The 15,910-nt window shown below is 38.9% G+C and overlaps 1 protein-coding gene across 8 annotated transcripts in view; it reads left to right on the plus strand.

The window, feature by feature from the left end:
• The window catches only part of atp8a1 (ATPase phospholipid transporting 8A1), a 104,703-nt gene that overhangs the window by 64,452 nt on the left and 24,341 nt on the right, over positions 1-15,910 (plus strand). For all 8 annotated transcript variants that reach the window (XR_004796963.1, XM_035668693.1, XM_035668692.1 and 5 more), the window contains 3 exons: positions 6,600-6,772; positions 8,870-9,053; positions 11,126-11,236. Coding sequence is in view for 7 of the 8 variants with exons in the window: in XM_035668693.1 (XP_035524586.1) it covers positions 6,600-6,772; positions 8,870-9,053; positions 11,126-11,236 (468 nt within the window). In the remaining variant the exon portion in view is untranslated. The remainder of the gene's footprint in view (positions 1-6,599; positions 6,773-8,869; positions 9,054-11,125; positions 11,237-15,910) is intronic.

Genomic DNA, 15,910 nt, shown 5'->3' on the forward strand with positions numbered 1-15,910 from the left:
GGCGGGGCTGGTAGGCGAACTGCAAAGAACTTAAAGGTCCATTGCGTATAATTTAGCAGCATCTAGTGGTGTTGAGCAGATTGCAGCTCACTCGCTTTTTCCTCCGTGCCTTTCACATTTTTTGCAAGTTTCACGGCCACTGTAGTTTCTCCAATGTATGGAAGCTTTGAGCTGCTATTCAATTGGTTGCAATCTGCAACTCCACCCACTAGATGCCACTGATCCTACACACTGGTCCTTAAAACAAACAATATATTCCTCCTGCTTCCAGTCTTTATGCTAAGCTAAGCTAACCTTTCATTTAGCATATGTGCATGAAAAAGACCGGATAGAGAGAGGAACATCATGTTGATGCTTGCTAAGGTTGTGATTTGTAAGTGAGTGTGTAAATAATCAGCTGGAGAGGACTACAGTGTATAGTTGTTGCACAGACAGAATGTAAAGCCAATTGTTGTGTTGTTTTGGTTACAGAATCATGTCAACCATTGCTTGTAAAACACTCTTATCTTTCTCCAGCTGTTTTTTCTGCTTGTTTTTCAGCCTCCTAGATAATCTGCTGATGGTTTCCTTTACACACAGCAGTTGGACAAAGAATGCTGTGCCTGCTGTAGAAACTGTTCCATTGTCAACCATTTCCTCGAATAACCTTTTTTCACTGACTTGTTTTTCTTTCTCCTTTAGATAACAAGATTGGTGGGAATCATTGCTGCATTGCCTTTAGAAGGACTGCACTGAGGCGCTGGAGACACACAGAAAATCAAAATGAAACGGGGACAAAAAAAAAGAGGTGACATGGGCGACACTGAGGGGAGAAAGCTTCCACTGTGCACGGGCACCAAATAAATGACAAAATGAAGAAAAAAATCAATTATATTTCTTACCTGGTTGAACCAAGAAAAAAGACAGAGGAAAAAAGAAATGATGGTTTGCTGAACTTGAGGACAATGAAATCAAATGCAGTCTACAACTTTGAGTTTATCATTTCTCACTGTGAGACTGGACTTTGCCTCCAAAGAGAAAAGAGAAGACATAGACTGAAATAAAAACTCAAACCAACAAGCTGTACAGAAAAAAAGAAACATTTGAATGTGCAGGTAGATTTTCCGACTTTTTTATTAAAAAAAGGAAGAAGCAAAGTCTAGAAAAAAAACAGATTGTCTTCCTTTGATATTAAGCTACATTATTTTCATTCTTTTTATTATTTGAGTAGTTTTCTAGAATATCAATGTTTTCGTAAATCTTTATTGCCTTAATTTTCTCAAACTATGGAAACTCTCAAAGTTTCCATAGTGTTGAATTCAAAAAAAAAAAAAAAAGACTGAGTGGTTGAATGATTTTAGCGGTTCTTGGTATGTTCCCAGGGGCCTCGGAGATGAAATCTACAAAGCTATCTGTACAGAATAAAAAAATAAGGTTGTATTTGTATGATGATGATTTTAAATTATGTGGTGCAGTGCAGCTGATGTTGGTTGGTAGGAAAAAAAATCTTTAATGCGACTTGTGGGAAGGGTCAGTCTGCTGCTTCCTGGAAAATGCAGTTAAGGTTAATCATGGGATAAAAGTTCTGTTTCTCCATCACATTTGTATTTTTTGTTTTTGTTTTCTGATGGCAGTCTTTTTACCATCAAAATGTTTTTGCTTTGCCGGCTTTGCTTGTCTCACTGCAAAAAAGAAAAGTAAAAAAAGACCATTTCTGACAAAAAGCAGAAGAAAAAAAAAACGCTAGGATTTTTAAATGTGCAAAAAGCAATAGTTTTAGTAAAACTGTTGACAGTTTCTTGAGTCTTTCTTAACTGTTGAACAAGCAGCCTACAGGTGGCATATTTTATACCAAAGATGAAGAAACTAGGTAGTGAAGAGATCTTCCTTATGTTGCTTTTTCTTTGTTTTTTCACATCTGAAACTGACATTTTTCCAGCTTGTCATGCTGTTGGTGTGTGCGATGATTTTATCAGTGACTGAGAACTTGCAGTAGGTCTTTAACACAACTGCCTCAACCAGAAGAGTGAGCTCTGAGATGTTTTATTTGGCAAATTATCAAACATGATGATCTAAAGGGGCACTGTATCATCAGCCAAGACACCTGTGGAAAGTGGAGGAGGTAGGTATATTTTAAGTTGGTATGCTATACTTTAGTGATTGAAAGTGCATTTTATCCTGTGGAATATTGGTGTGTACTTCTTAAACTTGTGTATACACCCAAAAATCTCAAACCCTAAATGCAGACACTGAGATGATGTGAGTCATTATGATTTTGCCTAGCCAAAATGTTCAAGATTTCAGTCCATACAACAAACTATTTTACACCGCTGTCTTGCCAAACACAAGCCATTTAAAATGTGAGCAGGGCGATCATCTCTGTTAGAGGAACGGGCATTTTCTGTTGAACAAAATCATTTCTTATATGTATTCTAAAAGGACAAGGAGATATATTTTGTTTTCCCTTTTTTCTTTTTATGTTGCCTTTTTTGTCTTTTTTTGGGGTATTGATTATGATGTGTGAGCTGCTAAATACTTTTCATTATTGAGGATTGAGGTTGTCTTGTGTTGAGTGGGTGTGGAAGAGGTACACTTCTAAATGACAGCAATTGACCATTTTGAGCCAAGATATGGACAATTTTTAATTTTATCCATGACTTGACTGCGTAAAAGGCATCATAACAAGTCTTATTTCTCTTTTCAAGTGAAAGAAGAGACATGTTCCCGTTTGCAGCCCTAAAAAAACACAAAAACAGACTCTGTTCTTAAAAAGGTAAAATTTGGCAAAATCTGCATTACTTGAATTGAGTAGGAGTGCATCACTGGCTAACACTGCCTCTGAGGTCACACCCTTGAAGCCCCACCTACCTGACCTTCCACCAATGAAAGGAAGCTAACGGAGATGGAGGAACAGACGGACACATAGAAAAAACATGGTTCAACCAAAATCAAGCAGATACAAACCTCTATGGGAAAATAAATTATTGAAAGAAGAGAGAAAGTAGAGAAAGCCAGAACAAAAGTAATATTTATGAGATCTTTTTTGTACAGGTGTGTAAAAGAAGATGCAACAGAAATAACTTTGATGATGCTATTTTTTTATTTGCTTGGTCACATGCCTCCCATGTCTTTCAAATTGTGATTCTGAGAGTGTCTGTAGAACCAGTGGATATTGCTGTAGTTTCAAATGTCTCTTTTCTTTTTTGTTTTCTTTTTAGACAAATCTTTCAATAAAAAAAAAAATGTTTCAAACTGTCAATGCTCATCTTATGTATTGTGCAGGTGCAACACACTACCACTAGATGGCACTGTAGTACACAATATAAGAAAGGGAGCGAGGGGTTATTGAAGGAAAAGCTGCACAGGTTTGATGTTATGTGTTTGTTTTGATTTGAAGATTCACCAGTGATTTAAGTGTTATTAAATTAAGTAACGTGCTGAGCTCAGGTAACTTAATCAGTGAGGTATGCTATAATGAAACATCTCAAACAGCCAGCAACATACAGTTAATAGATACATATATCATATATTGAATGGAGAGAGAGTTATGATCAAACAGGACCAATACAGTCAGCGCGTTACATAAGGATCATGTATAATTTCTTCCAGTGCAAAGACAACAATATTATGGAAAAAGATACCCAAGTAGAGTATACTGATTCAGATCAAAAGACACACTCTGTCACATAATCACGATTATAATCAGGTAAATGAATAATGCAATAAACTGATTCCAAGTATTGGACGTATTGTTGACAAGTTTATTAAACAAACACAAAAAGTGCGACACTTCAGGTAAACGCAGAAGAAGAAGAGAGTGGAGATCGGAGGAAAGAAAGTATCCCTCCCCCACTGGGAAAAAACGCGAACCATTTTTTCTCCACAGTAGATCAACACACGTTATTCTTACTCCAAGCTTCTTCCCTTGTGAACACCTCCGATCTCCACTCTCTTCTTCTATAAATAAAATCCAGGGGAGAATTGGATTCGAAAAATATTATTTGTAGCGCAAACATGCAAGCATAGGTGTTCTGTCGGTGAGACGTATGTCAGAAAGGTTTTTGTACACACACTTCAAACTAAGGTGGAGAGGTTTTTGAGTATCACCGAGTCTAAGACAGATGATGACACTACATCCATACAAATGTCCAGATTCCACATCATGAGTGTCACGTCCTGTTGGGTATATCACTCAAGGGCCTATATCAACAATGGAGCTCAGTCTTTATGGGAAGCTCTTGTGGATTTCTGAATGGACGCCACATACACATTCCAAAACCAAACACTAGCTAGTCACATAGGCTAAACTGGTCATTATAGCCATAACAAAGAGGCTTTAGGAGGAGACATGTAGCATTAGTGTTAAAATTCCACAGTGGAAATTAAGGGGGAAAAGGCCGCCCTACTTGAGGAAATGGTAAACTTTGCTTATCACACTATGTGATGAATAGATCTTGCCCCAAACAGAGTGAATTCCTTCTCATGCAGATGGTATACCAGCTTATACAAAGCACACTCACGTGCGCCTTCATACTGAGACGTCATGTAAAATCAGTCTGATAACTGAGATGGAGAGGCTTTCATTGTTTGGCTTTGCGGTTGAATACAGATATCACAACCTATGCCTTTTTTGACCTGTGCTTCTCTCCGTCTTTCTCTCTCTCTCTCACACACACACACATCTACACAAATACTCTCTCACACACACAAGACTGCCCACTGCTCACCATCTCATGCTGTTTTACAGACCCCATCATGGATGGTTAAGTCCTGGCAGCTGCTTTCTGCTTGTATCCTCTTGCTCAGTTTCTCTCCTCTGTTAATCCATCATCTCTTTCTCTGCGTGTCTCTCACTCTCCTTCTCTCGCTTTGTGTAACGTAAAGCCCCTTTCTCCAAATATTTCCTTTAAGCTGGGGTTTCAGAGTTTTGTTATGCCAAGCGAACGTTGCCTGGTCCCCCTGGTACAATCTGACTGCTTTGACATATCTGACCTCGACACCAGGCCGGACCCCTCGCTCCCTCGCTGCTGCTAATGGCCACCATTTTTTAATGATTACAGCTGTTTGAGCATCTGTTTGGCTTATTAGGTTTGATTATTTTTCATTGTGTTATTACTTTATATCTGTCCATTTAAGTCTTTCTCTTCTTGTTTAAAGAAATATAGCTGTTTGCAGCTGTACATTTGCTGATTATGACCACACCCTCATTAAGGATAGTATGTTATTGCAGGAAGTGCTTCTGTCATATTTTTGAATTCTGAAAGATGTGATATACCTCTACTTGTTTAATTGAATACATGTAGTATTTGTCTCTCAGGAAATGGTTATATACAGAAATTAGTTTTTATTTCCTAATGGTTTGACCATCTGTGAGGAAGATGATTGAATGATGAATACAATGATGATCTCACCACCCCATCCATCCAGTCCACATGCCCCAATACCAGGACAGTTAATCCTCTTGTCAGTCTTATATTTATGGATTTTCATCATCACTCATCATCATAGCTGTATATACTGTATAAGCAAACATGATCCAGTCTCAGAACTCGTCTATGCTATCACCTCATAGCCGAGGTCTGAGTTTAGTAAGCTTGGGAAACATAATAAATATCTAAAATATCAAGAGCAGCTGCTGCGCAGCAGTTTGGGATTAGCAAGAAGAGTGGACAAATCTGCCACATCTTTTTAACACTGATGTGAATTAGAGACTTGATTAAAATTCAGAGTCTAAAACCTCTAGAAATAGAAATAGCTTATCAATATGAATGCCATTGGTGCCTTTGGTGTTGCAAATTGTAGTGACAAAAATGTAATGAACAAATTATCTTTCATTGTTGGACATTTAAAATGCATTATACCAACAGAGGAAGACATCTGTTGTACACCACTACGATGGATGAAATATAAGGCTTATAGAAGATTACAGTGGGGGATCTTACTGTGGTTCGGCATCATTCTGATTCTCCATGCATCTCAGTGCAAATGGAAAAAAGAAAGTTACAACTAACAAAAACCAACGGGTTCTTTTTTCATGAAGACACAGCCTAGAAACTTCTAAACCCAGAAACTGGTTGAAAGTTGTGAAATGGCAGCAGAAAAAAAGGTGTCATTAAAAATGATCTAACATATGCAATTGTTTTTGCAGTAAACCATTGACATGTTGCTAATGAAAAACTGGATAGAAGTTTGAAAAAAAAAAAGTTTTCTTATACTCCATCATGGTATAGTGATCTGTCATCCATGAAAACATCTCAGTTTACTTTACAAACACAATTAATCTCTTACTCATAGATAGATTTATGTGCACAATTCCTTTTGCCACGATAACAGATGGTATGGTGTTATTAATAATTGTATAGTGTTTTTGTATCTGTTAACAAATTGACAAATACTTATAAAATAAACAATTTAAACGAAACCATCTTAAATAACTTTATTTAATCGTAATCAGCTTGCACAGTAGATCCTTGAAAACCAATCCACCCAGGCGAAAATAGCTAACATTATCTAATAACTATGCTTATCTGCCCTAGCATCTACACCACTGCAGGCTTGAAATTATAATAACTAATTACAGTAATTAAACTAACATTCATGACATGTTTTCCATCACACAGAGAACAAGGGAAACACTTAGCCACCACTGTGGAATGCTGGGAGATGCCCTCTACAAGGAGAACGACTTTGCTCTCATTATTGACGGGAAGACTCTCAAATACGCCCTCACATTCGGAGTGCGACAGTACTTCCTGGACCTCGCCCTGTCCTGTAAAGCTGTCATATGCTGCAGGTAAGATTTACTCCTCAAACAATAAAATAAACCTGAGACAATAAATTCCACTGACCAAAATGAAATAATGAAGACAATGTTCTTATTGAAAAGACCCAATCCGTTTCTGCACTTGAAAACACGACTGCTTAAAAAAAGTTATAAGTGTTCAAACACTAACATAAAGTACTGTACACGACTCAAGGTGAAGTCATTTCCTTGTATCCACTTTAATGCATGAGACCAAAAAAAGTGCCCAAATTTGTATATAGAGTTGGAAAATCCCTTTTTACTGATATCATTTATCATGTATGAGAACTGAATCATTTTTTTAATGTGTTTTTTCTTTAAACAAGATGCACATGGACTATTAGACTGTAGTGACTACACAAAACTGACCTTCTTATACAATCTCCTCAATGCTTCCCAATGAGAAGTCTTTTGACCACAACCTCTATAAACAAGAAAGGAGAGATAGTGAGACATTCAAGTATGGCTGTAACTAACGATTGACCGATTCATCGTTTTGTCTATAAAAGTCATCAGAATGTAGAAATTGCCCATCACAAAATCCCAGAGCCTAAGCTGGTATCATAAAATTGCTTGTTTTGTCAGACCGATCACCCAAAACCTAAAGATGCTCATTTTACAATGAGATAAATCAGAAAAAAGCTAAACAAATGAGAAGCTAAAAGTAAGTAATGTTGGACATTTTTGCTTAGAACTGGCTTAAATTAAATTGAAAGCTCTATGGTTGAACTACAAAGTATCACGTCTTCACCACAAAGGTCTTTGAGTATTTTTATGGCAGCAGTTTAAAAAGTGTTAAATTCAAATGGCAACTTTCAACATTATGCAGGTACACTGTTGACCTTCCCAGACCACATAAATAATAGGAAGTACTTAAGTACTCAAGCAACCATGACGGCGTCTAGGCCCAGAAGTCAGCACCATGTTTTCAGAACAACAGAAAACCTTATGACTCGTCAAATGTTTTATTTATTTTTCCCTCCACCTCTACCTGCCTTTGCCTTGTGCACACTCTGTGGACACTAAGAGACACCGGGAGATGAATGAGGCCTCATAAAACCACGGAGATCATAAATATTAACAGTTTCACAGCTTAAGAAAGACGTGCAGTTTATGACATCATCTCTGGAGACTCTCTGTACTGTACACTACCCCCAAACCTCTGCTGCACTAAGAGGAAGCTCCTGTGTGGGAGGCTACAGATTTTGCTGTGAGTTAGGGCATAAAGTCAAGTTTAAAGTCTGGTAAAGGAAGAGTTATAAAAAGTGTCCCAACCATCACCTCAGCATTGGCTCTGCTCACTGGACCAAGTCTTACAACTCTACTGTTGGTACAATACCTGTATATAGTTTTCATGTGTTACATCTTTGCTGCAAAATAGCAATACCAGCAAGCTTTTTTTGGTTTGTGTCCGTTTGTTTGAGAGAGAGAGAGAGAGAGAGGCAGAGAGAAAAGTGCTGGTAGTGAGAAAGCTGGTGAATCAAAGAAAGAAAATGTTATTTTCTGTTTTTTCTGTTTTACAGCGGTTAGGTTCTAAAGCACAAATAAACATCTCTACACCACCACACAACCGTGCGCTAATTGCCACAACGCATGATTTGTTCTGAATACGGCCGTCTGTGACATCCAGTCAAGGGGGATTAAATGTAGTAGTCTTTACAAGTGCTTTTATTCCCTGCCACCTGGGCACTTGTTTTTCTGTAATTCTTAAGGAAACATTATGCACAACATGTCCCTATGTTTATTTTTAGGGTGTTCACACAGTTTGGCAGGACTGTTTGCATGCCCCAACCTACTATTCTCCCAAGTTAAGGAAAAGCTTTAGGTTTTGCCAAGTGCTGATCTCAAGAGATAATATTATTTTATGCATGCCCTGTTATACTTCCCAAATCCGGGAAAGTAGGAAATAGAATTTCCTGGACAATACATTCCTGAGTGATATGTATAGTCGCTCATCTACTCTCCAATATAATGTCTGTCCTTGTCCTTTGCACTGCATACTATATTTCCACGTTAATTACACTTCCTGATGAACACAAAATCTATTTCTAGTTTTATTAAATACCATGTGCTGCTGCTCCCTTTTAGAGTGTCCCCCCTTCAGAAGTCCGAGGTGGTGGAGATGGTAAAGAAACAAGTGAAGGTGATCACGCTGGCCATTGGTGATGGTGCTAATGACGTGGGAATGATCCAGACAGCTCATGTCGGTGTGGGAATCTCAGGCAACGAGGGCCTGCAGGCAGCAAACTCCTCTGACTACTCCATTGCCCAGGTGAGCACGAGGGCTTACACCAAGTGAGAAAAACACAACATATTAATTAAAGTATGTTGTTTCCTCATTAGAAGTTGTAGTTGGAACTTCATAATAACGGTTATTGTTTGAATTAAAATGTATTAATTAACATTTGTAAAGCCAATTTGATAGCTTGCATAGGTTTAACTGCCAGATGGCATCCCATATATAAAATGATGCCAGTGCACTCTCACATTTTGATTTGATTGATTCAGACTAGATTAACAGAAGACAGTCTTCATCTAGACTTATATGGCTAAACTATGTACAATTAACACCTGTGAAAACTTTATGGTGAGTTATTTCTGTTGAAACAAAAAGACACACAGACACCTAACTTAGGTATGTACATAAAAAGAAAACCATAAGACTAGAAAAGCAGATTTACACTTTTGCACGTAGAATATAAACTTATATACTTGATCTAAATATGCTTTGAAGCTGTATGTACATGTCCTCAATCTGGCAGCAGTACATTGATATCCATGCCCATTTCTATCTTTTAAATGTCTGATTCCACAAATTATCAGCCATGTCATTGTCTCCTCAAGTGTAATATGTGTAAGTGATAGCTTGTCACATTGTTCTGAATAACAATAGGTCATATGTTTGCTAGGGCGTTAGATTATACATTGAAGTAGGAACACCTGTAAAACAGGCATCTGGTGACACAATACTCCCAACATAACTATACAGAAACAGATCCCGGCAAAATGCTACTTAAATACATACTTGTGTCCCAGTAACCAGTTTGTCGGAAACTCTCTGCATCGATATTTGATACCCATATGCAACAGAAACCATTGAGTTCCTGTATCATGGCTCTGTTTCTACACAGCATGCCACTCAGTACACCATGTTTCTATTACAGCCACGGGGCATGAGAGTATGGGAAACCAGTAGTTGACTCAAACACAGTACACTCTCTGTGCTTCAGTGTGCAATTACCATTCAAGAGACTTGGGTTTGTCTTAAGTGCCCCCTTCAATCGGCATGACATGTAAAAGTGTATGTCTTTCAAAGACAGGTGGCCTCCTATAATCCATTTAGGTTGTGTCCCAGCATCAAATTAAATTACACCTCCAGACTTCCAGTGGTGTTTTCTATAAATTGGCGTAACGGTACATTAACTGTAATTTTTAGACTGCACACTGAAATCAATCCTTGGGAGTTGTGTAACTTGTTTTTCTACTCCTATACATGATTTATATTAATGTTGTAAAGTGTCAGATGAGCTCCTTGCTGCTGTAGAATATTTAGGAGCTAGTTCCTAAGATGTAATACTTGAAAGCTCAGTTATCTGTTGAAGAAAGTGGAGAGTGAAGAGGCTTTGGGCCGAGGCACCTCTGCTCTCCATCTGTCATCAGCTCAAGTCTGTGTTAACTGATGTTTGATCCGACCATTTGAGGGGTCAGACAAGCTGGGGGCCGCCACTGTGCTGTCATTTCACCAAAGAATACTGTGGTAAGAAGGCCTACAAGTAAACAAAATTGTGTTTGCCCACAAAAGTAGGTTTAATTCTATTCTGGTTTCTAAAACACTTTAAGAACTTCCTTTTGTCAAATAGCAGGAGGATGCAGTATAGAGTGTGGGCTTTGTTTTAGCCATTTACTGGCAACTGAGATGAAAAACTTGAAGTTCTGCTCCAGTATAATCACAGCCAGAAATAGCACTGCAATTGTAAATTCACCACAGACCCTAAATTGTGGTATAATTATAAAGCCATTTAATTATTATGCTGAGTCCTTGGAGACCAATACCCCCATATGAACTCCTCCATTTTCAACAACTTTAAAGCTCGATCTTGCAATCTTTGATTTGAAGTTTCTGGAATGTGTTAGTGAGAGCTTTGGCCACAATGCCTCATCAGTCCTCTCTGCTGGGGGATGACAAAACACTGCTGCCTCCTTTAATCTTGAAGTTCCTGTGACTGCTTTAGTGTTCCAGCACTGATCTCTGATTATGAAGAAGCATTAGACAGTGTCCTGTACACAGACATTTGCTATTAATTCATCTTGTCATTTTCATCCATTTACTTCCCTCCCACACAGTTCAAATACTTGAAGAATCTGCTGCTCGTCCACGGAGCCTGGAATTACAACCGGGTAGCCAAGTGTATCCTGTACTGCTTCTACAAGAATATTGTCCTCTACATCATTGAGGTAAGACTCACACAGTAGCTCTCAAGACTGAGAGTCATGCAATGAACAAGATCTGAATGCAATGCATTGAGATTTTTCCACATGCCATGATTAGGTAAAGGCAAAGATTCCCTGTTAGAGTTTCCATGTTTGTATTTCTGTGCTGACTGGCCCTTCACATTACCTGCCAGTTTGTGCAGCTCCTGCGTGAATGGTTTGAGTTTTGACATACCTGGATAGAATATACACAAACAAACAAACAGGCACACTCACAGACACAGACACATACGCACTCAGTAATGAAGGGAAAACTATACTTAATTAACAGGAAGTCTGCCTTTAGGAAATCCTTGCCAGTTATTGGATCCTTAGAATATATTCATCCACGCAGCTAATCTGAATAATCATGTAGTACAGACATCTGACTAACAATGCTACCAATTTCTGTTAAAAAAGATGTTAAGTTTTACTGTTTTACACTGTTTGACTGCACAGAATAAAATGTTGAATGATTTTTACACGGGTAACAACCAAATATTGTTGTAATTATAAGAGCATTTTCTCAGTATAAATATGTGATAATATTTACTGAAGTATTCAGCATTTCCTTGATCCATTTAGTTGAGTGTTTTTCTAGTGTTTAAAACCAAATGGTCTCAAGCGTTTTAGATCTCATGACTTTACAGATGATCTGGTAATATTTAAAGGTCCAGTGTGTTACATTTAGCATGATCTTTTGGCAGAAATGGAATATAATATTCAAAGGTATTTCATTCACCTTAGAATGAGCCATTTTTATCTACAAAGGAAACAGGTCTTCTTCCACGGAGGTTGTTTCTACAGTAGCCCAGAGCGGACAAACCAAACACTAGCTCTAGATAGGGCTTTCACATTTTTTGCGAGATTCACCGTCACCGAAGTTTTTAATACACGCTTGGAAGGCTGAGCTGTATTTATACGGTTGCAATCTAACCCTAACCACGATATCTCCATCGTTAATGTTTTACTGTACTGGTTATTCAGGAATATTTGCTTTGGATGGAGATGGAGCGGGTAATGAATGCTGTTCACAGCCACCCATCACCACTCTCTTGTATATCAATGGATGCTGGTTAGGAAGGTCTGCTGATGTGCGGTAGGTTTGATGGCATTTGACAGATACCAGACCCAGCACTGATTGCAGGTTCAGAGCTATGACCAAGAATGACCAGACAGGTTAAGTGCTTCCTATCAGCAGCAGCTTTATCATCGGGAGTGCTCAGATGTTTTGATCTGCCGGCCATGCACTTGTCTGACACAAGTAGCAACTATAGCTTTGCATCTTCCCAAAAAGTCTAAATCTCTAGAAGTCACTACTGAATGTTTGATCAAACTTTGTCCAACACACTAGGAGGTTTTAATGGAGATACACTGCTGTACTGTATGTAATCTGCTTACCTTGCAAATTGGAGCCATTTGTTTATAAGAATAAAATGCTGTTATTGCAAGTTAAAGGTCAGTGCATTTCTCCAGCACTTAGTTTGTTAATTATGTACCTTATTGCCCACAATGTGAAAAAATGTCTTGGCTTTAGATCAAAAATAAAAAGACAAGTAAGAACCTGCATGAAGAACAGACCATATAAAAATAGAACAAAGGAATAATATATTACTCAGGCATTAAAAAAAAATGGTCTCACATAGGGGCCCAATAGCCATAGAAAGCAAGTGATTTACACATTTCCTCTGCCTTGGAGGGAGACAATTTGAAGAGTGCTATCTAGCGCTGCATTGCGATGGCAAAAAGGATCAGCCACATGTTTTTAAGATATAACCACTACATGACCTGTGATTGAAATATGAGCACTTTAAAATTATTTTTTGTTCATCGTCTTTCTGTGACACTTGACCTCTGATCCCCTTTTTCATCCGCATTCTTCTTTATATACCATGGAGAATCAGGAGACTACCTTTTACATTCCAGCATGTCTGCTTCTGGCTTATTGTGACCTGAAGTGAAAGAGGGCAGTCAGTTTCATTACAGGCTATAACTGCAGTTATGAGTACTGCAACTGTTTGATCATTCTATCCTTTTCCAGATAAGGTAAAATAGCAGTTGTAAATGCAGATCCAAAATAAAATTCAATTTGCAGCAAATTGAATTTTCTGTCGGAAAAACATTACGTATGGCATTTCATCTCTGCCTTAATGTTGAATGAATGTTAAATTCCTTTCATTTTCGTCCCTGTTTTTAACCATGTTTAAACTCATCAATGTTTCACTTACACCAAAAGAGGTGGCATAACTTCTAATGTATATATTACAGAAATTTTAGACTATGCAAAGCCGTCATTTATCCTCTCTGCCATTCATTTGAATCCTAAATGCACCGACTTTTGTGCCACAATCACATCAAAACTTGGTCAAAATTCCAAACCAAATTGTTTATAAATTTTTTTGTCCAACTACAGCTCTTGTAGATCTCTTTTCAAACAGGTCTTTTCCTACAACTGAAACATTACATCTATAGTTCTGTCTGCAGGGCGAGTTTCTTTCTCGAACACCTTTTGTTGCTTTCTGAAAACAGAACTCCCCATGCTACGCCCCTTCAGGGGATTCAAGTAGATAATAGGACATTTCTTCACATTTCGCGTTCTTCAATATTTCAAATGTCCCTGTTTTGTAAGACCCTGACATCTAACACACTAACAACCTCAGGGTATGGGTAAAAGCTGCATTTGTTGCACTAATAGGTTTACTTTTGTGCTTGCATGTTTTTCTCGTCGACTCCCAGGCTAACGTGCAAGGAGAGAATCAAGGATGTTGAAGGGAATTTTAACTTTTTTTGTTCACAGCACCATTGTCTGGTACAGTGTGTGTTACGATTTGAATACCAGGAATGGGAGACTCTGTGTTTAAGCCTCTTTTCGTCTCCCTCTCTGGGTCTTTGGTTCTTTTTTAAGAGACATAGAGTAGGAGGGTGAAGGATTCTGTGGCTATTGTGGAAGACGTGAATGTGCACGAAACTTAGTCTGAGGCTCTTGGAACAGTTGTGTGATCATTCAGGATATTCTGTAAACTTCTGTAGGGTTAATTGTGAGTCAGAAAGTAAAACTGTCACTCGAGTGGATGATTGACTGACAGCTGGAACTGCTTCACAGTGTTTCTTTTGGCTTTCCCTATGCTGTTGATTATGGTTGGCATTCCTCTTCCTAATCAGTTCGAGAACAGTTCAAGCATGGCTACACTTGAAACATGACTATCTAATTAAAAAAGGTGGTTATAATTACTCAGATATTATTCAAACAATGAAGCTCAGTGCTTAACGAACTTTAAGCAGAATTCATAACTCCTACTTAGTTACAAATTACACTATTAACCAAAGAACAGGAGTGAAAGGGGATTAATTCAGCCACATTCAATCTAAGAGACCTTTCCAAAGGAAGCCATAGCAACTTAATTCAAATGGCCGATCCAGCTGGCCACTCATGTTTGATTGACACATTGCCAGGGTGCTACAGAGGGGGCTGATGGACAAGTGGCATTTATGAGGCAATTACATGAAAGCACATTCAGAGCGTCTCAGTGTAGTTAGAGACGGCTCGGAATTGCAGAGCAAAGCTTGCCGACCATTGCACACTGAATGAAACCACAGAGGCTGTGCCTGGCATTGTGAGACTTGTGTTTGTAGCTCCACATATTTCAAGCATATTTATCAGCACCTTCTTTATATCACTCTTTTTTCTTCGCTTGCTTTGTGTTTGAATACATTTGCAATTCTGCAATACTGAGCTTAAGAGTATCAGGACTCACATTGTTGGGGACAAATGTCATGCTGCCCCCACCCCTCCACCCCATAGCCACTTCTAGACAAGGCTTGCAGAGCTGTGGAACAGCCTTGGAATCAATGATTTTTGATTCACTGATGAATATGCAAGAAGTCTTCTTATCTGCTAGCCGCTGCCCAATCCCCCTTTTCTCACTCCCGCTTCCCTCCATTACTGTTTTTCATGATGTGCAGTCGGGGAGAGAGGCCAGCCACACCCCTCCGCTGAGTGGCACTCAATGAGGAGAAGAAAAGGGGAAGAAAAATCCTGCCTGGTACTTCCCCTAATGAGCAAATCAATGCATCTGTCCCTCAAGAGACGAAAGAGAGAGAAGCTATTGGGACCCCAAGGACCAGGCCAAAACACTCACACAGAAGCAGTTACCACATACTATGAATAGGAGCCTTTTTTAACTTAGCACAACAATATATCAGCCCAGAGCTTCTCATTGGGCAGAGCTGTAATTAATTCAGCAGTTTGACCTTCCCGCTAGCCTCTCGTTAACATTGCTTGAGCCACGCTAATGGTTGAACCTGCCTCATGGCTTGGGCTTCATCTTCACATAACCCATAGCAACAGGGTCTGAATGTATTTTCAGCAAGCCAAGACCCAAAACGCCTAAAACTATTCTTGCACTGCCGACAGATATACTGTACACCTTCTGATTCTCATGGTTACAGAGCCACATGGCCCCGGATTTGGGTGAACATCCCACATGAATTTGAAAACAGGCCCCCTCTTATAAAAGAAACAACCTCATGGTAGAGTGCACCTGATGGAGTGGAGGGTGGGATCTGTGATGGGTGGGTGTGGCAGAAAGGGGAGGTGAGGGGCAGAGTCTGGGGGCACACACATAAACATAGGCTTTGTCTATAGGCAGCCACCCCCCC

Source organism: Morone saxatilis, unplaced genomic scaffold, assembly GCF_004916995.1.
Source record: "Morone saxatilis isolate NCDOM2014 unplaced genomic scaffold, NCSU_SB_2.0 Contig22, whole genome shotgun sequence".
NCBI lineage: Eukaryota > Metazoa > Chordata > Actinopteri > Moronidae > Morone > Morone saxatilis.